This window comes from Ranitomeya variabilis, chromosome 5 (assembly GCF_051348905.1).
Source record: "Ranitomeya variabilis isolate aRanVar5 chromosome 5, aRanVar5.hap1, whole genome shotgun sequence".
In the NCBI taxonomy this organism is placed as follows: domain Eukaryota; kingdom Metazoa; phylum Chordata; class Amphibia; order Anura; family Dendrobatidae; genus Ranitomeya; species Ranitomeya variabilis.
Window position 1 is genome coordinate 192417094 of NC_135236.1, and position 25096 is coordinate 192442189.

A 25096-nucleotide genomic window follows, 5' to 3' on the forward strand; every position below is an offset into this window, starting at 1 on the left:
ATTCTGGGTGTATTTTAATTATTACATTTCCACCTTGATTTAATCTTCTTGCTATACTGTATCTAATAGCAAAAAAATCAGAAAGATCCACATATGATGTCACTAACAAAGCTGTCTTACTCCCGCATTAAGTATAATATGAATATTTTATTTCTGAGCCGGAATTATATTGGAAATTGTCGTTTCCAAAATTTGTAGGCGAACTAATTATATGCAATGTCAAATAGCATTATAATGTAAAATACTAAATAAACAAAGGCACCGCGCCAACTAAATAAATAATGCGTAAATGTACACAGTGAGCATCTACCTGAACACAACGTGACGCACAATGAAAATATAAAAGGTAACAATAGCAGAGTGGATGCCTGTTATTTCCAAAGCTACCACATAGAGTACATGGCTTGCTATTAAAAGAGAAAACACACTTACTGGCTAATGATGTAGCTGTTTGTGAAGGTGGGAGCACGTTTTCAGGAGAGCTGCAGTAGTAGGAACAGGATCGCCAGCGGCCACAAAAGTGAAAGTAAAAATCCAATATCCAGATTTGCGATGCCCAGGACAGTGACGTGGGGCGGCACAAACACCCAAAAGTAAAGGGAGCGTCCTCCCTGGTGAGTATGTGCCTGCCGCACACGTCAGGAACACCGCTTGCCGGCACACATGGACCAGGAGAAGCTGGTGCACAGAGCGGTGAAAAAGGGGCGTGGTAAAGGTGACGTCACCAAAACAAAAAAAAAAAAAAAAAAAAAAAAAAAAGAGGACGAATGCCGCACAGGACCACACTTGCCTACGCGTTTCGAAGGTCTACGGACCTTCTTCGTCAGGGCCCTGACGAAGAAGGTCCGTAGACCTTCGAAACGCGTAGGCAAGTGTGGTCCTGTGCGGCATTCGTCCTCTGTTTTGTTTTGTTTTTTTTTTGTTTTGGTGACGTCACCTTTACCACGCCCCTTTTTCACCGCTCTGTGCACCAGCTTCTCCTGGTCCATGTGTGCCGGCAAGCGGTGTTCCTGACGTGTGCGGCAGGCACATACTCACCAGGGAGGACGCTCCCTTTACTTTTGGGTGTTTGTGCCGCCCCACGTCACTGTCCTGGGCATCGCAAATCTGGATATTGGATTTTTACTTTCACTTTTGTGGCCGCTGGCGATCCTGTTCCTACTACTGCAGCTCTCCTGAAAACGTGCTCCCACCTTCACAAACAGCTACATCATTAGCCAGTAAGTGTGTTTTCTCTTCTAATAGCAAGCCATGTACTCTATGTGGTAGCTTTGGAAATAACAGGCATCCACTCTGTCCTGGGCATCGCAAATCTGGATACTGGATTTTTACTTTCACTTTTGTGGCCGCTGGCGATCCTGTTCCTACTACTGCAGCTCTCCTGAAAACGTGCTCCCACCTTCACAAACAGCTACATCATTAGCCAGTAAGTGTGTTTTCTCTTTTAATAGCAAGCCATGTACTCTATGTGGTAGCTTTGGAAATAACAGGCATCCACTCTGCTATTGTTACCTTTTATATTTTCATTGTGCGTCACGTTGTGTTCAGGTAGATGCTCACTGTGTACATTTACGCATTATTTATTTAGTTGGCGCGGTGCCTTTGTTTATTTAGTATTTTCCTTTATTATTCGACAGAATTAGCACAGTTACTGTCTAGGTACCTGCAGCCTTCTGCTTTATTCCCCTGGGAGCGCCGGTGTGTGTTTATTCTCTGGTAGCATTATAATGTGTCTGTGCAGCAGTTGCACACAGTAGCGTAGCTACTGGGGGGTAGAGGGGGCCGTCGCCCCGGGCCCTGTCACATGAAGGGGCCCTCCGGGAGCCAGGGCAGGGCCACTACTGTGAGGAGGCAGAACACCGCATAGGAGCAGAGCAGCATAATGTCTGCTCCCGTCTGACGGAGACTCTGCACGCTGCTAGCACAGTGGTAGGCTGCAGTCTCCCTCCTGCAGTGAATGGTTTCGCCCGTCTGACCAGATCATGAAGCTTTTCCCCGGCTGCAGTTTTCTTCACTCTGTGCACGCTGGGATTGGCTCAGGCACGCTGGGTCCTAGTGCCCACACCTTGCATTTCACCTAGACACTTCCTGGTCCTGCCTGCAAACTTTTATCAGTAAGTGGGGATGGAACTTACTAGTTTTATTAGATTCAGGTATGTCACTGTGATGTGAATGTTAGACCATTGGGGTATTGTGGGCGCTGAAAGTGGGTTAGGGGGACGGGGTACTGAGGGGGTGGATGTGAGATGATGGGGGGATTGGGTACTGAAGTGGGGGAGGGGGACAGGTCACTGGGGGCTGAATATTATAATGTTTTGTTATGATATTATATGTACTCCATCACATGTAATATTTGCTGGCTGGAGATGGGGGGATGGTAGGGGGCTTTTGATACGTACCACCTGGGTCTTTTATGAGTATTAGTATACGAAGCCCCCATACAGTAACCAAGAGCTGCATCACATTTACAGCACCACTCCAGCATTATTTTTTATTTCATTGCTGGAGCGGTGCTGAAAATCCGCGTCCCCTGCCCCCTGTCTGATACTCACCTTCTGGCGTTTTCATCTGTTTAATCTCCGCTCGGCTCTGTCTCCTGCGGTTTGTGACCTGTCCGAGGCTCCAGTGTTTTATGGAGCAGCACAGAGGTCACTAATCAATGTGAGTCTATGGGAGCCTCGTTCTGGCCTCTTTCTCACTCACAGGCTATGTGCACATGGTGAGGATTCACAGCAGTTATCCATGCGTTGTACAGTACCATGTAAACCTATGGAAAACCAAATCCGCAGTGCACATGGTGCGGAAAATACCACACGGAAACGCTGCGTTGTATTTTTCACAGCATGTCAATTCTTTGTGTGGATTCCACAGCGTTTTACACCTGCTCTATAATAGGAATCCGCAGGTGTAAAAACGCAGGCAAAATCCTCACAAAAAACGCAGGAAATACACAGTAAATCCACAGGTAAAACACAGCACGTTTTACCTGTGGATTTTGCATAAACGGTGCGGAAAAATCCACACACGAATCCGCAACGTGGTCACATAGCCTCATAGTCTTACATTGAGCGCTTGTGACATAGCTTCTATCTTCTGGCCAGTCAGAAGCTGCGCTCACAGGTTTGTGCCGTGGGACTGCAGCAGTGCCACAAAATAGCGAATACGCCGGAGGATGAGTAAATGACCAGGGCAGGGGACTTGCGCTTAAAACACCACTCCAGCGGTGGAAAAAAAACCTTGCTAGAGTGGTGCTTTAATAATTTAATAATAACAAATTTATTACTATAAAGTTGATAAAGGCTTGGAATAAATGTCTGCAGTCACTTTATGTGACTGCAGACTGCCAAATCATGACAGGGAGCTGCGGGCCCATCATACTGTGTATAAGGGAACTGCGGGCCCATCATACTGTGTATAAGGGAGCTGTGGGCCCATCATACTGTGTATAAGGGAGCTGCGGGCCAATCATACTGTGTATAAGGGAGCTGCGGGCCAATCATACTGTGTATAAGGGAGCTGCGAGCCAATCATACTGTGTATAAGGGAGCTGCGGGCCCATCATACTGTGTATAAGGGAGCTGCGAGCCCATCATACTGTGTATAAGGGAGCTGCGGGCCAATCATACTGTGTATAAGGGAGCTGCGAGCCAATCATACTGTGTATAAGGGAGCTGCGGGCCCATCATACTGTGTATAAGGGAGCTGCGGGCCAATCATACTGTGTATAAGGGAGCTATGGGCTCATCATACTGTGTATAAGGAAGCTGCGGGCCCTTCATACTGTGTATAAGGGAACTGCGGGCCCATCATACTGTGTATAAGGGAGCTGCGGGCCCATCATACTGTGTATAAGGAAGCTGCGGGCCAATCATACTGTGTATAAGGGAGCTGCGGGCCCATCATATTGTGTATAAGGGAACTGCGGGCCCATCATACTGTGTATAAGGGAGCTGCGGGCCCATCATACTGTGTATAAGGGAGCTGCGGGCCCATCATACTGTGTATAAGGGAACTGCGGGCCCATCATACTGTGTATAAGGGAGCTGCAGGCCAATCATACTGTGTATATGGGAGCTATGGGCTCATCATACTGTGTATAAGGAAGCTGCGGGCCCATCATACTGTGTATAAGGGAACTGCGGGCCCATCATACTGTGTATAAGGGAGCTGCGGGCCCATCATACTGTGTATAAGGAAGCTGCGGGCCAATCATACTGTGTATAAGGGAGCTGCGGGCCCATCATACTGTGTATAAGGGAACTGCGGGCCCATCATACTGTGTATAAGGGAGCTGCGGGCCAATCATACTGTGTATAAGGGAGCTGCGGGCCCATCATACTGTGTATAAGGGAACTGCGGGCCCATCATACTGTGTATAAGGGAGCTGCGGGCCAATCATACTGTGTATAAGGAAGCTGCGGGCCCATCATACTGTGTATAAGGGAGCTGCGGGCCAATCATACTGTGTATAAGGAAGCTGCGGGCCAATCATACTGTGTATAAGGAAGCTGCGGGCCAATCATACTGTGTATAAGGAAGCTGCGGGCCCATCATACTGTGTATAAGGAAGCTGCGGGCCCATCATACTGTGTATAAGGAAGCTGCGGGCCCATCATACTGTGTATAAGGGAGCTGCGGACCCATCATACTGTGTATAAGGGAACTGCGGGCCCATCATACTGTGTATAAGGGAGCTGCGAGCCCATCATACTGTGTATAAGGGAGCTGCGGGCCCATCATACTGTGTATAAGGGAGCTGCGGGCCCATCATACTGTGTATAAGGGAGCTGCCGGCCCATCATACTGTATATAAGGGAGCTGCCGGCCCATCATACTGTGGTAAGGGAGCTGTGGGCTCATCATACTGTGATAAGGGAGCTGTGGGCTCATACTGTGTATAAGGGAGCTGCGGGCCCATCATACTGTGTATAAGGGAGCTGCGGGCCCATCATACTGTGATAAGGGAGCTGTGGGCCCATCATACTGTGTATAAGGGAGCTGTGGCCCCCTCATACTGTGTACAGGGGAACTGAGGGACATCATACTTTTTGACGGAAGCTGCAGGCCCATCATACTGTGTATAAGGGAGCTGTGGACCCACCATACTGTGTATAGGGAACTGTGAAGGCATATTGTGCATATGCATACTTTCTATAGTGGAGCTCTGTCAGCATTATACTGTTTAAAGAGGAGCAGTGAGAACATCATACGGTGTATCGGGGAGTTATAGAATCATCATACTGTGTATAGGGGAGCTGTGGGGGCCTTATACTGTGTATATGGAAGCTTTGAGCTCACCATACTGTGTATAATGGAGCAGTACATGAGGGAACTTATGGGACATTATTAAATGTTAAGTGGGCACTTAAGCATTACTGTATTGTTATAGGGGCACTCAGAGTATTGCAACTATCAAAGTTGCATATGGTCACAATTAGGGTTGAGCGAAACGGGTCGTTCATTTTCATAAGTCGCCGACTTTTGGCAAAGTCGGCGTCTCATGAAACCCGACCCGATCCCTGTGTGGGGTCGGCCATGCGGTACGCGATCTAGGCGCGAAAGTCGCGTTTTGTATGACGCGTTTAGCGCCTTTTTTGCAGCCAATGAAGGAGCGGTAGAGTGCTGACGTAGGTGTTAGGGGGCGTACACAACAACAGGCATTTTTTTTCCGCGTGCATTACAGCGATGTGCAAAGTGTAAAATGAGCGCTCTGGGAGCGATGTGGAAAATCAGCGTTTAGGGAGAGAGAGAGAGGAGAGAGAGAGAGGAGAGAGAGAGAGAGAGAGAGATTTAAAAAATAATATTAAAAAAATTTCTTCATTGGGTTTCGACTCGACTTTTAGGACAGTCGGGTTTCACAAAACCCGACTCGACCCTAAAAAACTAAAGGTCGCTCAACCCTAGTCACAATATGGCGGTAAAATCAATGTTTGTTTTTGTATATAGATTTATTTTCAATAACAGAGCGGTCTTATTCTGAGTTTCCACTATATTCACAATAAGGGTCCCTTTCCACTTGCGAGATAAAAAACGGTCCGTAATCTGGACCGAAAAAACGGATGGAACGTATGCGATTTTCATGCGAGTGTCATGCGAGTACAATGCGATTTTTAATCGCATCATCCGTTTTTTATAATCGCATCATCCGTATGACATCCGTATTACTGTCCGATTTGTACGCACCGGTGTCCTTTGAAAAGCCGGCAATTCAGCGCGGTGTACAGTAAAATCACACTGACAGGTTAGAATAGAGTAGATATATACACATAGAATAGGTATATATACATATATATATGTCAGTGAGACACCTATATATGTATATTTATATTTAATGCAGCGCTAGATAGCATAAAAGCCGCTAATTCAATTGCCGGCTTTTAATTTCTCCTTCACAAACCCGACATGATATGAGACATGGTTTACATACAGTAAACCATCTCATATCCCCTTTTTTTTGCATATTCCACACTACTAATGTTAGTAGTGTGTACGTGCAAAATTTGGGTGCTGTAGCTATTAAATTTAAGGGTTAACTCGCGGAAAAAATTGGCGTGGGCTCCCGCGCAATTTTCTCCGCCAGAGCGGTAAAGCCAGTGACTGAGGGCAGATATTAATAGCCAGGAGAGGGTCCATGGTTATTGGCCCCCCCATGGCTAAAAACATCTGCCCCCAGCCACCCCAGAAAAGGCACATCTGGAAGATGCGCCTATTCTGGCACTTGGCCACTCTCTTCCCACTCCCTGTAGCGGTGGGATATGGGGTAATGAAGGGTTAATGCCACCTTGCTATTGTAAGGTGACATTAAGCCAGATTAATAATGGAGAGGCGTTAATTATGACACCTATCCATTATTAATCCAATTGTAGGAAAGGGTTAAAAAACACACACACACATGATTACAAAGTAGTTTAATGAAATAAAGACAGCGGTTGTTGTAATAATTTATTGCTCTCTCAATCCATCAGGAACACCCTCGCTTGGCAACATAATAAACGCACAAGATACATACCCTCAGATGTCAGATCACGTCCCACGATGTAATCCATCTGAAGGGGTTAACTAATATTACAGGCAGGAGCCCTGCTAAATGCAGCTGTGCTCCGTGCCTGTAATCCCCGGCGAATGAATGAAATGTAGGTCATTGACCTACATTTCCTTCAGTCGCGGTGATGCGCCCCCTGGTGGATGTCCTCATATGACCTGGAGCGTGGGAAAAAGTTCCCAGGCTGCAGTTTATGAGAACATCCACCAGAGGGCGCCTCACCGCGACTCAATGTAAGTACAGATCCTGCTTTCCTTTCAGCACCCGGGGGATTACAGGCACCAGTGAGTGGTTTATCGCAGCTCGTGCCTGTAATATTAGTTAACCCCTTCAGATGGATTACCTCGTGGGACATGATCGGACATCAGAAGGTATGTATCTTGTGCGGTTATTATTTTGCCAAGCGAGGGTTTCCTGATGGATTGAGAGAACAATAAATTATTACAACAACCGCTGTGTTTATTTCATTAAACTACTTTTAAATCATGTGTGTGTGTTTTTTAACCCTTTCCTACAATTGGATTAATAATGGATAGGTGTCATAATTGACGCCTCTCCATTATTAATCTGGCTTAATGTCACCTTACAATAGCAAGGTGGCATTAACCCTTCATTACCCCATATCCCACCGCTACAGGGAGTGGGAAGAGAGTGGCCAAGTGCCAGAATAGGCGCATCTTCCAGATGTGCCTTTTCTGGGGTGGCTGGGGGCAGATGTTTTTAGCCACGGGGGGGCCAATAACCATGGACCCTCTCCTGGCTATTAATATCTGCCCTCAGTCACTGGCTTTACCGCTCTGGCGGAGAAAATTGCGCGGGAGCCCACGCCAATTTTTTCCGCCATTTAACCCTTTATTTGAGCAGCTACAGCGGCCAAATTTTGCACATACACACTACTAACATTAGTAGTGTGGAATATGCAAAAAAAAGGGGATATGAGATGGTTTACTGTATGTAAACCATGTCTCATATCCTGTCGGGTTTGTGCAGGAGAAATGAGAAGCCGGCAATTTAATTAGCGGCTTTAATGCTATCTAGCGCTGCATTAAATATAAATATACATATATAGATGTCTCACTGACATATATATATGTATATAGACACATTCTATGTGTATATATCTAGTCTATTCTAACCTGTCAGTGTGATTTTACTGTACACCGCGCTGAATTACCGGCTTTTCAAAGGACACCGGTGCGTAAAAATCGGACAGAACTCGCATGGTGCGAGTGCTGTGCGATTTTTTTCTCGCACCCATTGACTTGCATTGGCGAGTCTCGTCCGAGAATCGCAGCAATACGCAGCATGCTGCGATTTTTTTCTCAGCCGATCCAGATTTTTCTCAGTCCGATTTCGGCTGAGAAAAAAATCGCAAATCAAAAGACACCTATTAACTAACATTGGTCCGAGTGCAATCCGATTTTTTATCGGATTGCACGCGTCCGTTTTCCTCGCAAGTGGAAAGGGACCCTTAGAGTGCGCAACCGTAACTGTAATCAGGGTTAACTGGTTAGGGGCCCACTCAGATGTTTTGCCCCCCCTAAGGGTATGTGTCCATGGTCAGGATGGCCGGCGGTATCGCCGCAGCGGCGAAGCCGCTCGGCGATAAGCCCCGCCCCCTTTCTGGGACGCGATCATGCCGGATGTGTTAACTGTACACATCCGGGATGATCGCTCTCTCCCATAGCGCCCTGTGATATGCCTTGCGGGGACGCTGCGTCCCCGCAAGGTGTACGGACATGCTGCGATCTGAAAAGACGCGCAGCATGTCCGGAGTCGCAGGGAAGACGGATGCGGGTTTCCACGCATAGTGGACACGGGATTTCCAAAAATCCCCTCCACTATGCTGGAACATCTGGACGCTGCGTGTTTGACGCTGCAGCTCTGCGCAGCGTCAAACACGCAGCGTTTACTGACCGTGGAAACTCACCCTAAGTTGAAACCCTAGCTACGCCTCTGGTTGCACACAATATATCACTGTGAAACCCAGGCTTATTATGAGGAAAACAGGCAATAAATACGGTAGTATATATCAGAATTTATAAAGAATATATATTTTGCAAAAAAAAGTATTTTATTTAAGTATAAAAATTATCAAGAACAATAGACAACAAAATTACACAAGCCGTCTTACTTGAAATATAATGATCTCTTTTTTTTTTTAAACCAGGTTTTATTGGTTTGGTAATCAGTACACATACTATGAACAATCTGTACATTTTTTTTGCTTTGATCAACACAAATTCAAGTGTTTCATGATAATACCTGTATATTCCAGTAATGTTTTTCATCTGTAAACTAATGCATATAATCCAGATGCTTGTAAACAATGCATTTACATGACAATGCAGTAAGCAGATAAAGGTAATCTGCAACTGAAATACATTAGAAAATGTAAGAAAAATAGAAAGAACACCCCCTCATCATAAAATCTAGTATCTATATCTTCATTCATACAGTTATTTTATCTGAAATTTAAAAAAAAATGCTAATGCTGGGATCTCCAGTGGCAGGAGGATTCCATGGGGATGATGATGTTAGGGAACATGTCAGTAGGGTTTATGAGAGTTATCCGGAGACATGCTAATATACTGGCAGCGAGGACATACTTACTAACATTACTGTTGGTATACAAGGGACATTTAGGTTCTACTTTGGAACGCCTCAAGCTCAAGGTGGGGATTACACAAAGCCAACCCCTTGTTTGGCTTGAGGCAGCTCAGAATTTACTTGCATACTTCTTAGCTGTCCCAAATTTGTTGGGGTTCTCAGAATTTTGCAGATACAATCTCGGTTAATTTAGTCCTGTTGTCAAGCATGCATGGTCCAGATAACTGGTTAGAGTTGTACATGGCGGCATAAGTGCTTTTGTTCAACATATTAAAGTGAATATGTCAGCAGGTTTTGCTATGTGATCTGAGAACAGCATACAGTAGGGACAGAGAGCCTGATTCTAGTGATGTGTCACAGCACACAGCCTAATAAGTCACACATCCCTGGAATCAAGATCTCTACCCCTACATTATGCTGATCTCAGAGTGGGGCAGGCAGCACAGTGGCTCAGTGGTTAGCACTGCAGCCTAGCACAACAAAATGTAGGTATGTGCTGTGACTTAATGGTGTTGCAATTTTCTCCATTTTACTAGCCAAAAAATGTAAGCCTCGTTACAATGCTTTTAATATCCGATAGTATAGTTTTTGTACAGTATATAGAACTGTATAGAATTCACATCAATGAAAAGTTTCCATTAACATCCCTGTAAATCATATCAGCACTTGATAAGAGATGAGTGATGCTACATAGATATCTACCCGTTTTGTCACTGATTTCCTGTGCCAAATGGGGTGTCTAATCATGAAGAATTTTTCAGGAAACGATGCAGTTTGTCGAAACCTAGCTGTGTGCAGAGTACACATTGTTAGGATTCAGCTCTGATGTGATTTGCACAGATTAATTATTGTACCAACTAGAGTCTTTGGTGCTTCCATCAATGTTCTATTGAGAGACCCGACTGAGACTCTAGAGGGCACATCACCACAAGTATGCTGATCTCATATGAGCGGTCTTGTGAGGAGCGGCAGGAGAGTAGAAACAGCAGAGTCCTAACAGTGAGCACATTACGCACAGCTAGGAATAGGCAAACTGCAGGGCTTGCCGAAAAAATTCTGCATGACTGCATATCCCCTTTAATAAACCGGAAACTCTTTTCTCTTCAAGAAGAGGTTCTGCAGCAGTTGCAGAGTAATTTTTGGTGCATTACGTTATACTATGAAATAGTGAAACTTTTGTCATATGCCTTTATAGACTGATAAACAGCTAACATCATCATAATTCTCATCAGATACAATTTGCTTTGTATATACCTGCACTGAGCCCGGTAATTGCCATCTGTTATGACGAAAGTAGTTTTCTTACTTGGTTACGACTATTGATGGGCTTGACTCAGAAACTGGTTGTACTGGTTAGAATAAGAGAGTAGATATGACGGGAATACATATACATATTCATAAGTGAGTAGATATGACGGGAATACAAATGTTGGTTTAATGTAGATTATTAGATACAGTTTACTTTTAGTATTTTTTATTTGTTTAAAGGGGTTTTCCAGGATTGGCTAAAATTAGGCTAAGGGTAGTAAATCGGTGAATAAAAAACAAAACGATTACTCACCAGGTAACTCCCCAGCCTCCCCAATTTCACTCTGGTGCCCTTCACTAATCTTTTGCAGCAATCACATCCTATGTACTTACATGACCCTGGAAGCCAATCACACGCCTGAGCAGAGTTCAGTATGAGACTGCAGAGGCCAGTGATTGGCTGCAGCAGTCACAGGGGTAGAGGACATGTGACCTCTGCAGGAAAGTACAACAAGACCAGCGCTGGACCGGCAGGGTATGTATCGGGTAAGTTACAGTCGCTTTGTTATTTTATGATTTGTATTATTTTTAGCCTAATTTTTGTGAACCCCAGAAAACTCTTGTAATATAGTAATCTCTATATGACTGAATAGCCAAGAATAATAATTCCAGTACTTTGGATGTACTCATATAAAACACAATGTAAACCTCCGGAAGGTTATAGCCTGTTTTATATATCTCAAAATCTTAAAACGCCACGATGAGCTGAAAAACCGTAGCTGGTGATGACTCTTGTGGCCTCCCATAGTGTGGACCTCACTAAACTCCCATATTTTCTTTCTGCATACAATGTAAACAACCTCTAATATCCTGAATTAGAGGCAGATGCGAAATACAACAGAATTGTGGGTGCAGATTGTCACGGTGACACGTCTTTCGCTGATAATAGGACACCTAGGAATATTCCCCAGGCAAGGTACGCAGCCAGCAGTCATCAGTCCGTGCATGACAGTGAGAGGTTGTTGACTTGAGCTTCAGTCCCGCAGCTTTCCATAGAGACTTGAGATTTCCCTCGAAGCAAAGCAGCATCTGTGATGTACTCATTTCTTTTCATTTCTGTGACAACAGAGAGCAAAAAATAGCTGAATAGTGTAATACCATTCAGTGTTCAAAGCATATATACATTTCCTCCATTCTAAGCAGATATAGCACTTAAAAGGGAATTCAGTGACCAGGTTTCTGCTGCCCCATCTGAGAACAGCATGGTATAGGGAAAAAAGACCGTGATCCAAGCAACGTGTCAATTTCTAGGCTACTTGCTGCAGTTTAGATGAAATCTGCTGATCTACCAGTTCTCTGAATGATGAGCTCTGTATAACCCCATCTACACCACTGATTAACAACTTTCTGTTCGCACTGTGCATGGGCAGACAGCTGGTAAAACATCAATGGAATCAAGGTCTGTGTCTCTACATTTTGCTGCCACTATCTTACATAATGAATATTATGGTTTTTTTTTTTTTAAATCCCCTTCTGCAGGCAGGCCCCAGCGCTGCACCCTAATCGCATCCATAATGTGCATTTAATTATTCTTTTTGATGGTATCCATAAAATTAATTTAAAAAAAAATTCAGTGTGAAAATGACGCCTGCCGCGCTTGCGCAGTAGCAGCTATCGGCGACCATCTTTTTTTTCTCTAGGGGGCAGGTCAGTGAGGGATCAGTGACTTGTCAGAAGCCATACTGGTGAATACCTAATCAGAGCACCACATGAAGACCCCCAACAGACCACACCACAGCTCGCCCCGAAGCACGAGCACATCGTTAACTGAAAATAAAGATTAAACAACAACCTCAAGATGGATTTCATCAACCAAGGTATCATTTTAATCAGTATAACAGCCCTAACCTGACACTGTCTGCAAGTTACTCAGCACAATTCTGCTGACAGGCTCCTTTTAAAGAAAAGCAATTAAAGATGACTTAGTTCCCTTTAAATTGCTGAATGTCCCTTTAAAATCTAAACTTGCTCAAGGATTTAATTTCACTTATTCTTTAGCAACCATGTCTCATTCGGAATCACAATAGAGGCCGGAAGTTGAAATTTTACATCATGTATCTTGTAATAATGAAATTGTTTTGCAATATGAAAAAAAAATAAAAACACTGGTGCGGATTTACAAAAGGAATCTAATTTTTTGACATTGAAGCTTTAGACAATTTTTAAATGTGCCAAATTTCGGAAAGTGTCTCCTAGAAGTCATTATTATGGGGGACTTCAACTACCCTGAAAAAGATTGGGGAACAGAAACCTGCAGTTCCAGCAAAGGTAATCGGTTTTTGACAACTATGAGAGACAATTACCTTTCACAACTGGTTCAGGACCCAACAAGAAGGGGGGCACTGCTAGACCTAATATTAACCAACAGGCCAGACCACATATCAAATATAAGGGTTGGGGGTCACTTGGGGAATAGTGATCACAAAATAATAAGTTTTCATGTATCCTTTAATAAGATGTGTAGTAGAGGGGTTACACGGACACTAAACTTCAGGAGGGCAAATTTCCAATGGATGAGAGATGATCTTGGTGCAATTAACTGGGACGACTGTTATGATTACCCCAATGGCAGGGGAAATAAAAATAACAACGGACTAGCTCTCGGGTGATGGAAACTAAAGTTGACCGTGACCTGAACCTGACACAACACTGGAAGTAGCCAGGGGATGTACCTACGATGCCCTAGACACCACGCGCCAGCCGGAGATCTAACTACCCCTATAAGAGGAATATACAGGCCTGCCTTACCTCCAGTGGTGAACCCCAAAAGGTGATAGTAGCCCCCCACAGATATTGACGGTGAGTTCAGAGGAAATGACATACGTAGGATGAACAGCAGATTTAGCACAGTGAGGTCCGCTTACTAGATAGCAGAAGGACAGGAAAGAGTTACTTCACGGTCAACTTAAAAAACACTACTCAAAAACACCATCCAGAAATTACCTTAAACTCCAGTGACAACTCATGCCACTGGAGTAGTAATTTTCCGTCCACAAGAGCTTCCAGCACTGAAGAGTCACATTGCAGATAGCTGGACAAAAATAGCATTAACAAGAAACAAAATGCAAACTTAGCTGAACTGGAACTTGAGGCAGGAGAATGCAACAGAATGCTACTGATACATTGTTGGCCGGCATATGACTAACAGCCAAGCAGCCTTAAATAGGAAACTCCCCTAAAGGGTGGCGACAGGTAATCAGAGATGGAGGAAGGCAAATACGAGGCACTACCATAACAGACCACCGGGGGAGCCCACAAACCAATTTCACAACAGTACCCCCCCCTTAAGGAGGGGGCACCGAACCCTCACCAGAACCACCAGGGCGATCTGGATGAGCACTATGAAATGCATGAACCAAATCGGGAGCATGAACATCGGATGCTGTCACCCAAGAGTTATCCTCCTGGCCATAACCTTTCCACTTAACCAGATACTGAAGTTTCCGTCTGGAAACACGGGAGTCCAAGATCTTTTCCACCACATACTCCAATTCACCCTCAACCAACACAGGAGCAGGTGGATCAGCAGAAGGAACAACCGGTACCTCATACCTCCGCAATAATGACCGATGGAAAACATTATGGATAGTAAAAGATGCTGGGAGGTCCAAACGAAAGGACACAGGATTAAGAACCTCCAGAATCCTATAAGGGCCGATAAACCGAGGCTTAAACTTAGGAGACGAGACCTTCATAGGAACAAATCGAGAAGACAGCCACACCAGGTCCCCAACACAAAGACGAGGACCAATACGCCGATGACGATTAGTGAACTGTTGAGTCTTCTCCTGGGACAACTTCAGATTGTCCACAACCTGTCCCCAAATCCGATGCATCCTATCAACCACAGCATCCACTCCAGGACAATCCGAAGACTCCAATTGACCGGACGAAAACCGAGGGTGAAACCCTGAATTACAAAAAAATGGAGAAACCAAAGTGGCAGAACTGGCCCGATTGTTAAGGGCAAACTCTGCCAATGGCAAAAAGTCAAGCCAATCATCCTGATCAGCGGACACAAAACACCTCAAGTAAGTCTCCAAGGTCTGATTAGTACGCTCAGTCTGGCCATTAGTCTGAGGATGGAATGCAGACGAAAAAGACAAATCGATGCCCATCCTGGCACAGAACGTCCGCCAGAATCTAGACACAAACTGAGTACCCCTGTCAGACACTATATTCTCAGGGATACCATGCAAACGCACCACATTCTGAAAAAATAGAGGAACCAAGTCAGAGGAGGAGGGCAATTTGGGCAAAGGTACCAAATGAACCATCTTAGAAAAACGGTCACAAATCACCCAGATGACAGACATCCTACGAGAAACCGGAAGGTCAGAAATAAAGTCCATAGAGATGTGCGTCCAAGGTCTCTTAGGAATAGGCAAGGGCAACAACAACCCACTGGCCCTAGAACAGCAGGGCTTGGCCCGAGCACAAACATCACAAGACTGCACAAACATGCGCACATCTCGAGACAAAGAAGGCCACCAGAAGGACCTAGACACCAAATCCCTGGTGCCAAAAATTCCAGGATGACCTGTCAACGCGGAAGAATGAACCTCCGAGATAACTCTACTGGTCCAATCATCAGGGACAAACAGTCTACCAGGCGGACAGCGATCAGGCCTATCCACCTGAAACTCCTGCAAAGAACGCCGCAGGTCTGGGGAGACAGCTGACAATATCACCCCATCCTTCAGGATGCCGGTAGGTTCGGAATCACCAGGCGAGTCAGGCTCAAAACTCCTAGAGAGAGCATCCGCCCTCACATTCTTAGACCCAGGCAAATATGACACCACAAAGTTAAATCGGGAGAAAAACAACGACCAGCGCGCCTGTCTAGGATTCAGACGCCTGGCCGATTCAAGATAAATAAGATTCTTGTGGTCAGTGAGGACCACCACCTGGTGTCTAGCACCCTCAAGCCAATGACGCCACTCCTCAAACGCCCACTTCATGGCCAGAAGTTCCCGATTTCCCACATCATAATTTCGCTCAGCGGGCGAAAACTTTCGGGAGAAAAACGCACATGGTCTCATCACTGAGCAGTCAGGATCTTTCTGCGACAAAACTGCACCTGCTCCGATCTCCGAAGCATCTACTTCAACCTGGAACGGAAGCAACACATCAGGCTGGCGCAACACAGGAGCGGAAGAAAAGCGGCGCTTAAGCTCCTGAAAGGCCTCCACAGCCGCAGAGGACCAATTAGCAACATCAGCACCCTTTTTGGTCAAATCAGTCAAAGGTTTAGCAATGGCAGAAAAACCCGCTATAAATCGGCGATAGAAATTAGCAAAACCCAAGAACTTCTGCAGACTCTTCAAAGAAGTAGGTTGTATCCAATCGCAAATAGCCTGAACCTTGACAGGGTCCATCTCCATAGATGAAGGGGAAAAAATATATCCCAGAAAGGAAATTCTCTGAACTCCAAAACTACACTTTGAGCCTTTTACAAAAAGAGAATTAGCTCGCAAAACCTGAAAAACTCTCCTGACTTGTTGAACGTGAGATTCCCAGTCCTCCGAAAAAACAAGAATATCATCCAAATACACAATCATAAACTTATCCAGGTATTCACGGAAAATATCGTGCATAAAGGACTGAAAAATGGAAGGGGCATTCGCGAGACCGAAAGGCATTACCAGATACTCGAAATGGCCTTCAGGCGTATTAAATGCGGTCTTCCACTCATCCCCCTGCTTAATCCGCACCAAATTATACGCACCACGTAGATCGATCTTAGTGAACCATTTAGCCCCCTTTATGCGAGCAAACAGATCAGTCAGTAAAGGTAGCGGGTACTGGTATTTAATTGTAATCTTATTCAAAAGTCGATAGTCGATACAAGGTCTCAATGAACCATCCTTTTTACCTACAAAGAAAAATCCTGCCCCTAGTGGAGACAAAGAGGGGCGAATATGACCCTTTTCCAAAGACTCTCTGATATACTCCCGCATAGCAGTATGTTCAGGTACAGACAAATTAAATAAGCGACCCTTAGGAAATTTACTACCGGGAATCAACTCAATAGCGCAGTCACACTCTCTGTGAGGGGGGAGAGATTCAGTTTTAGGCTCCTGAAAGACATCATAAAAATCTGACAGAAATGCTGGGATCTCAGAGGGAGTAGATGAAGAAATGGGAACCAAAGGTGCATCCCCATGAATACCCCGACATCCCCAGCTCAACACAGACATAGATTTCCAGTCCAAGACGGGATTATGAATCTGTAACCATGGTAATCCAAGCACTAAGACATCATGTAGGTTGTATAACACAAGGAAACGAATAATCTCCTGATGGTCTGGGGTAAGACGCATAGTCACTTGTGTCCAATATTGTGGTTTATTGCTAGCCAGAGGTGTAGAATCAATACCCTTCAGGGGAATAGAAACTTCCAACGGCTCCAAATCAAACCCACAACGCTTGGCAAAGGACCAATCCATGAGACTCAGAGCGGCGCCAGAATCCACATAAGCATTCACAGTAACAGATGATAAGGTACAAATCAATGTCACGGACAAAAGAAATTTTGACTGCAAGGTACCTGTGGAAAAAGATTTATCAACCTTTTTATCAAGCTTATTTATACGTTTAGAGCATGCTGATATAACATGAGCTGGATCTCCACAGTAGAAGCACAACCCATTTTTGCGCCTGTAATTCTGACGTTCGCCTCTAGACAAAACACGATCGCATTGCATATTCTCTAGTGCCTTTTCAGAGGTCACCGCCAAATGGTGCACAGGTCTTTGCTCAGAAGACACCGCCATATGGTGCACAGGTTTTTGCTCAGAAGATACCGCCATATGGTGCACAGATTTTTCCTCAGAAGACACCGCCATATGGTGCACAGATTTGCGCTCCCGCAAACGCCGATCAATCTGGATAGCCAATTTCATGGCATCATTCAGACCTGTAGGTACAGGGAACCCCACCATGACATCCTTCACGGCATCAGAGAGACCTCTGAAATTAGCTGCTAAAGCGCACTCATTCCATTTAGTAAGCACCGACCATTTACGGAATTTCTGGCAGTATATCTCAGCTTCCTCTTGCCCTTGGGAAAGAGTTATCAAGGCTTTCTCAGCCAAAATCTCTAGATTAGGTTCTTCATAAAGCAACCCCAAAGCCTGGAAAAACGCATCCACATTTAACAACGCAGGATCCCCTGGCGATAATGCAAATGCCCAACTTTGTGGGTCGCCGCACAGTAGAGAAATAACAATTTTAACTTGTTGTATATGATCACCAGCAGAGTGAGATCTCAGAGACAAAAATAATTTGCAATTTTCTCTGAAACTCAAAAACCGGGATCTGTCTCCGGTAAAGTATTCAGGCAGAGGAATCTTAGGTTCAGACATTGGAGCACGTATAACAAAATCTTGTAAGTTCTGTATCTTGGTCGCAAGGTTATTCAAACCTGCAACTAAACTCAGTGGATCCATGATTCAAATGGGTGTAACCCAAGCCATTCAGAGGTTAAGAGGAGAGGAGGAAAAAAAAAAAAAAAGGCTGAAGACTGCAGTTTAAGCAAGAAATACAAATGAGCAACCAGGGTGCACTTTCCAACACAGAGAAAAAAAAAAAACCTTTTCTCCTCCTTTCCTGCTTTAGTGCATATTTTAACACATAGATTTTTACGGGCCGGCCAAACTGTTATGATTACCCCAATGGCAGGGGAAATAAAAATAACAACGGACTAGCTCTCGGGTGATGGAAACTAAAGTTGACCGTGACCTGAACCTGACACAACACTGGAAGTAGCCAGGGGATGTACCTACGATGCCCTAGACACCACGCGCCAGCCGGAGATCTAACTACCCCTATAAGAGGAATATACAGGCCTGCCTTACCTCCAGTGGTGAACCCCAAAAGGTGATAGTAGCCCCCCACAGATATTGACGGTGAGTTCAGAGGAAATGACATACGTAGGATGAACAGCAGATTTAGCACAGTGAGGTCCGCTTACTAGATAGCAGAAGGACAGGAAAGAGTTACTTCACGGTCAACTTAAAAAACACTACTCAAAAACACCATCCAGAAATTACCTTAAACTCCAGTGACAACTCATGCCACTGGAGTAGTAATTTTCCGTCCACAAGAGCTTCCAGCACTGAAGAGTCACATTGCAGATAGCTGGACAAAAATAGCATTAACAAGAAACAAAATGCAAACTTAGCTGAACTGGAACTTGAGGCAGGAGAATGCAACAGAATGCTACTGATACATTGTTGGCCGGCATATGACTAACAGCCAAGCAGCCTTAAATAGGAAACTCCCCTAAAGGGTGGCGACAGGTAATCAGAGATGGAGGAAGGCAAATACGAGGCACTACCATAACAGACCACCGGGGGAGCCCACAAACCAATTTCACAACAGACGACATCCTGAGACATAAAAATACACAAAGAAAATGGGAGACGTTTCTTAGCATCCTGGATAGGACCTGTGCACAGTATATACCGTATGGGAATAAACATACTAGAAATAGAAGGAAACCAATATGGCTAAACAGAGCTGTAAGGGGAGCAATAAGTGACAAAAAAAAAGCATTTAGAGAATTAAAGGAAGTAGGTAGTGATGAGGCATTAAATAAATGCAGAAAATTAAATAAATTCTGTAAAAAGAAAATCAAGGCAGCAAAAAAGCTTTTGATACGGTGCCACACAAAAGGTTGATACATAAAATGAGAATAATGGGGATAGGGGAAAATATGTGTAAGTGGGTTAAGAGCTGGCTCAGGGATAGGAAACAATGGAGCACACTCGGACTGGGTCACGGTTAGCAGTGGGGTACCACAGGGGTCAGTATTGGGCTCTCTTCTTTTTTTTTTTTTTTTTTTTTTTAAATTCGTTTATTAATTCAGAATAAAACAAACATTACACAGATTTGCATTTGTCATTGTCAATTACACCATAGTATACAAATAATTGCAGAGATATATCCTGTCCACAATTTACAGAGGTATTACACTGTGCATGTTAAATCACTTGTACCTTATAAAATACTTATTATATAACTTTAACTACTTAACCCTCTATAGTAAGTCGCCGAAAGGAAAATCATACGTAAATCCTGCTCTGCAAACGGTGCCCCCAAAACCGCCCATCTATCTCCTCACACTTATATCTAGCCTGTGTAGATTATAGAGTATGGTGAGAGGAATTCCATCTACCCCCGATCTTTTCGAATTTACCTGGACATCCTCTATTTTGGTATAGTGTTTTTTCATACGGGATAATCGAATTCACCAAATCTATCCAAGCCCTGAGAGTCGGGGGGGAACCACCCATCCATCTTAACGCCAATACCTTCCGTGCCATGAAGAGCATCTCTCGAAGGAAGATCCCAGTATAATGATCCCAAGTTTCCACATCCCACACCCCAAATAAACAGGTCAGCGGCTCAGGTGGGACAGGAATCGACAATAAAGATGTTAGTAGTGTCGTCACCTCTTTCCAGAAATGTAGAACTATCGGGCACCTCCAAATCATGTGAATAAAGTCTGCATCACGTGCATGACACCGTAAGCAATCTGATGAGAGGAAGCGTCCCATTTTGAAGAGTCGTGTCGGAGTCAAATAAGTCTGGTATATAATATATAACTGGGTCATCTTATTATTTACTGAAGGAGAAACTTTAGTTGGAGACTCCAGAATCTCTTCCCATTCCTCTCCCAGTACCTCGGGAAGAAGTCCCTCCACTTCCCTTTGATAGAACTGATAGTGGACCCATCTCCCACAGATAATAAATATGTATATAGAGAAGAAATGAGTCCCTGAGGGCCCTGTGATTTGAGGATGCCTATTAGAGGTAAAGATGAAATCGCTCGACCTGTACCTACATTTCGCATGTGCGACTGAAAAGCTGACCTTAGCTGTAAATAACGGAAGAATTAAGATCTTGGGATGTTATAAGTGTTTTGTAGTTGTTCAAAGGATACAAAAACCCCCTGGGCATGTATGTCACCTACCGAGAGAACACCATGTGAGATCCAGAAATCAGTAGACGGGTGATTCAGTAGCTCTGAAAAATAACTGTTATTCCACAATGGCATTTCAGCTATTATATCTATAAATGTAATAACTCTTTTTATTTGTCTCCATATTAATCTCGCTAGCCGGAGTAAAGGTAGTAAACGAGGAGTACTGACTTTCTCTATCTCCAAGAACCCCAGTGGGCAATCAATCCGGGCAGAGTGAAGTAAATGACTCTCAGAGTTGGGCAAAGAATTATTGGGCATCCATTTATTTATCGCCTTAGCTTGTCCAGCTAGGTAATATAAATAAAAATTTGGCAGGGCTGCCCCACCCCCTTTTTTCGGTCTCTGCAGAGTAGATAATTTAAGTTTAGGCCTAGTTTTCCCCCATATAAAGGATGTGATTAAGGAGTTTAATTTTGCAAAAAAGACTTGGGTATTGGCATAGCACTATGTTGAAAGCAATAATTAAGCTTGGGAAGCAATATCATTTTGATTAAATTGATGCGGCCTGCAACAGAGAGAGGGAGTTTGCTCCAAGTTATGAATTTAAATTTGACCATATCCAGTAATGGGTAAAGTTGAAGGTCCAACCGGCTACAGTGAGACATGTGGATACCTAAATATTTAAAATTAGAAACGATAGGCAGAGGCGAGAGAGCCTCAAGACCAGGCATCGGATTATGAGATAGAGGCATCAGGGCAGATGTATCCCAATTTATATAAAGACCAGAGAATTTACTAAATTTATCTATGGTCGCTATTACTTGTGGCAATGTTTCCTCCATTTTATCCATAAATATTATCATATCATCGGCATAAAGTCCTATATTATCCACACGGTCTGCTATGCTTATTCCTTTAAGGTCTATAGAGGATCTTATGCGTATTGCCAAGGCCTCTATTGCAAGGGCAAAAAGGGCTGGGGACAGAGGACATCCTTGACGAGTTTCTCTATACAGGGCAAAAGAATCAGAGATAGAGTTATTCACAATTATACGTGCCCTGGGATTCTTATATAATGTGTCTATCCCTCTAATAAATTTATCCCCAAAACCGTATTTCCGTAGACATGCAGAAAGGAAAGGCCATTCAAGTGTGGTGCAAACCATGAAAAAACAGTTTTCCAGATTAAGCAAGATTATTGCTCCATGAAGCCCCATAGTCTCTACTTACCGGGTAGTTTCAGATGTCTGCAGCATGTGTTGCATTGATGTTTTGTACAGAAGTTTTTAATGGCATCATCCCCCAGGTTGGCTGGTCCAAATATCATATCTTGTGACCTGGGAAAAGGAAGAAATATGTAAAAAAGGGATGCAAGGAATTTGTGACCTTTATTATCATTCAGTTTTAATGTGCATTGTAGGCAAGCTTTGCATTCTTTCATGTTTCTCTTCAGGTTAGATTTAGATAACTATTTTGCCCCTGTTCATGACTCCATTGGGGGCTTCTATTTGAATCAGCAGAAAATAGGATTCAGACGTGCAGCTGAATGAGCTTTTGACTCAAATTAGGCAAGCAAAACCCAAAACATTAGAAAAAAAAACCCCCAAAAATTGAACTTTAGACACTGTTATTCTTCTTTTCACCAGTGTCCATCTCTTAGACGAGAAACAATAACATAGTAGATCACACTATTGTGTCCAGCTAAAATGATGGACACCACCAAAAAGAAGGTCAAGCAAAGTCCTAAATTCCATGTTGTGAATTTATTTGCCTAACTGATGCCAGCGGCTCCATCAATGGTATGGAAGTCCTCGTCAAAGACAGTGGCACAGATATGGTCTACTCCTGGTCTAAAGATATTATTGCAGCTTCCATTGATTCTAGTCATATGTACCTAAAACCTAAGACATGTACCTATTGGAATTAGTGTGCTGTCCTTTAAAGTGTTTTCTGAGATTAGAGAAAGGAGCCTGCATATTTTTCTGTAATTGGTTGCTATGGATAGCAAAGAAAGTTTTAATTTTAGACAGTTTTAATAGTCCCCCATTAGTCTAATAAAACATTAAAGGGTTAACCTGCAATAGATTTTATATCACATCCTATTATGGAGTAAGAAATGCAGCAATGTAAGAATATATTCTGGCCAAGAAAAGAGTACAAGATCAATTTTGCACATTCTTTCTACACCTTAATGTTCACAAATGACACTTATTTCTGGGTAGCAGGACAGGTAATTTCAGTCTTGAGTGAGATTTTTAACATTCCTATTAGAACATGTTATGTAACGTGCTGCAGACATTCCTCTTATATAAAGCCAAGTCTCACCTGTGCTCCCCTGCTTTAATAACAGATGGATCTGTCAGATTTTCACCGACACCTTAAGGAAACAAATGAATATGAATACAGGATAATATGTATGGTAGCTTCCCTAACACAGCCCCTCGCGTGACATACATCAGTGACCTTCACTCTCTAACTGCTTAATTGTCACTTAGTGAAGATAGCTAATGGTTGGAAAATGGCGATATGTAAGTAAGGTAACCTGGTAACCACGCAGATTCAGATGAACGATAGCTGATGTCAACACAATGATGTATGTTACTGCATATATTCAATTGCATGTTATTATTAAAGCCCAGGCAGGCATATCAACTCACCCCGTTTTACAGGGAGTCACCCTATTTTAACCCTATACCAACCGATCACCCTGGGAGAATCAGCTATCATCATGATTATGAGGTCCCACAGTTTAAGAAAAAGGAATAATAACAGAAGTCAGTGAAAGGGCTCACAGTGCAGGGATCACAGAATGGGATGTGGAAACATTTCTATGGCAGAGTGGGAGGATCTCGACAGGGAAAATCTCGATTAAAATGGCACAGAAAAGGTCTGAATTATTTCTGGTGCACAGAGTGTGTATAGGACCCCCAAAGCATAATGTAAGATGGGCCTTAGAGGAGAGGATGCTTGTCTGAGATGTAACGAGGAAGGAGCGGATTTAATATGTTTTGGTCTTGCTCCAAACTGGCTGAACTGTGGGGGAATGCTGGAAAATTAATGATGGAAGTTACTGGTATTCAAATTTCACTTGATCCCAAGATATGTATTTTGGGTTTGGTAGGGGATGAGATAGGGTCTGTCCCAACCCAACTGACCATAACCAAAATATTATGCCAGGTTAGAAAATCCATAGCCAAACATTGCTTCGCGCACAAGGCCCCCCATGATAGAATAAATAATCTGATGTCTAAACAATAGAATTCTTATGAAAAAGAAGGTTTATATTAAAGAGGGAGCAATAACGAAATTTGGTATGTGATGAGAAACCTGGATTAGATGTTCTAGGGTGGTCTCTGAGGAGTTGGCGAGAGATGTGGTCTTTAATTATCTATTTCTCGAATAAAAACATTTTTGAAACTTAGTTTGGTTGCACACCGGTAAGGGAGGGGGGATTAGTTGGGATTGGGTAGTGCTTTGTTCAGTTTTGTGGTTTCTTCCTCTTTTCCTCTTTGTCATTTTCTTTTATATACCGGTACAATGAAAAATGTAAATGATTTGTTGCAATGCAGTTGTTTGAGATACACAATGATAAGTTGTATGGATAATGTTGATTATGACAAATGGTTAAATGAATAGCTTTAAAAAGGACCATAATAAGACCCTAAAAAATCTCTACCTAGCCTTGTAGGTAGAGACAGCTAGGTATAAGTGTTACATGTATCGGGATTTTTGCATACACTGTCTCATGTTGTGGTTAGGCGTCTAGTGCATATTGATATCTGAGTTTACAAACATTACTTAGCCCAGAGAATTTAAATACCTTGCAAGTCCAGAACCAGAAATTCTCCTCTGGTATATTCGTAAGTCCAGTGACTGAAGGCCAGCATTGTCTTCTCCAGCTTGTTAGATGGTACACTTTCACTACCAGTGTTGTTATTGTATTTTCTAAACCTTCCTGCCATGTATTCTTCTACTGTAAACCACTGACTAACCGAGTGACAGTACAAGAGGAACACTTCCAAAAAGCTGCCAACAAAGAAACAAATGTAAAACAAATATAAAACATTAAGAATTCTTATACATCTCTTCTACTCCCTTTCTATTTAGCACTAATATAGGTGTCTTGGAGGGGAGCTACCACCACATTTTCCCTAGGTGTTGAGTGTCATTGGAGGGCGAAAAAGCAACTTTTCCAGACCCAAGGT

At 43.5% G+C, this 25096-nt stretch overlaps 1 protein-coding gene across 1 annotated transcript in view; it reads right to left on the reverse strand.

The window, feature by feature from the left end:
* Nucleotides 1–9131: 9131 nt before the first annotated feature.
* Nucleotides 9132–25096, reverse strand: part of LOC143775485 (transient receptor potential cation channel subfamily M member 7-like) — a 211044-nt gene continuing 195079 nt past the window's right edge. Inside the window, exons 28-31 of the mRNA XM_077263672.1 lie at nucleotides 24712–24917; nucleotides 23217–23268; nucleotides 22122–22228; nucleotides 9132–12016 (exon numbers count right to left, since the gene is read on the reverse strand). Coding sequence (XP_077119787.1) covers nucleotides 11895–12016; nucleotides 22122–22228; nucleotides 23217–23268; nucleotides 24712–24917 — 487 coding nt within the window. The 3' untranslated portion in view covers nucleotides 9132–11894. The remainder of the gene's footprint in view (nucleotides 12017–22121; nucleotides 22229–23216; nucleotides 23269–24711; nucleotides 24918–25096) is intronic.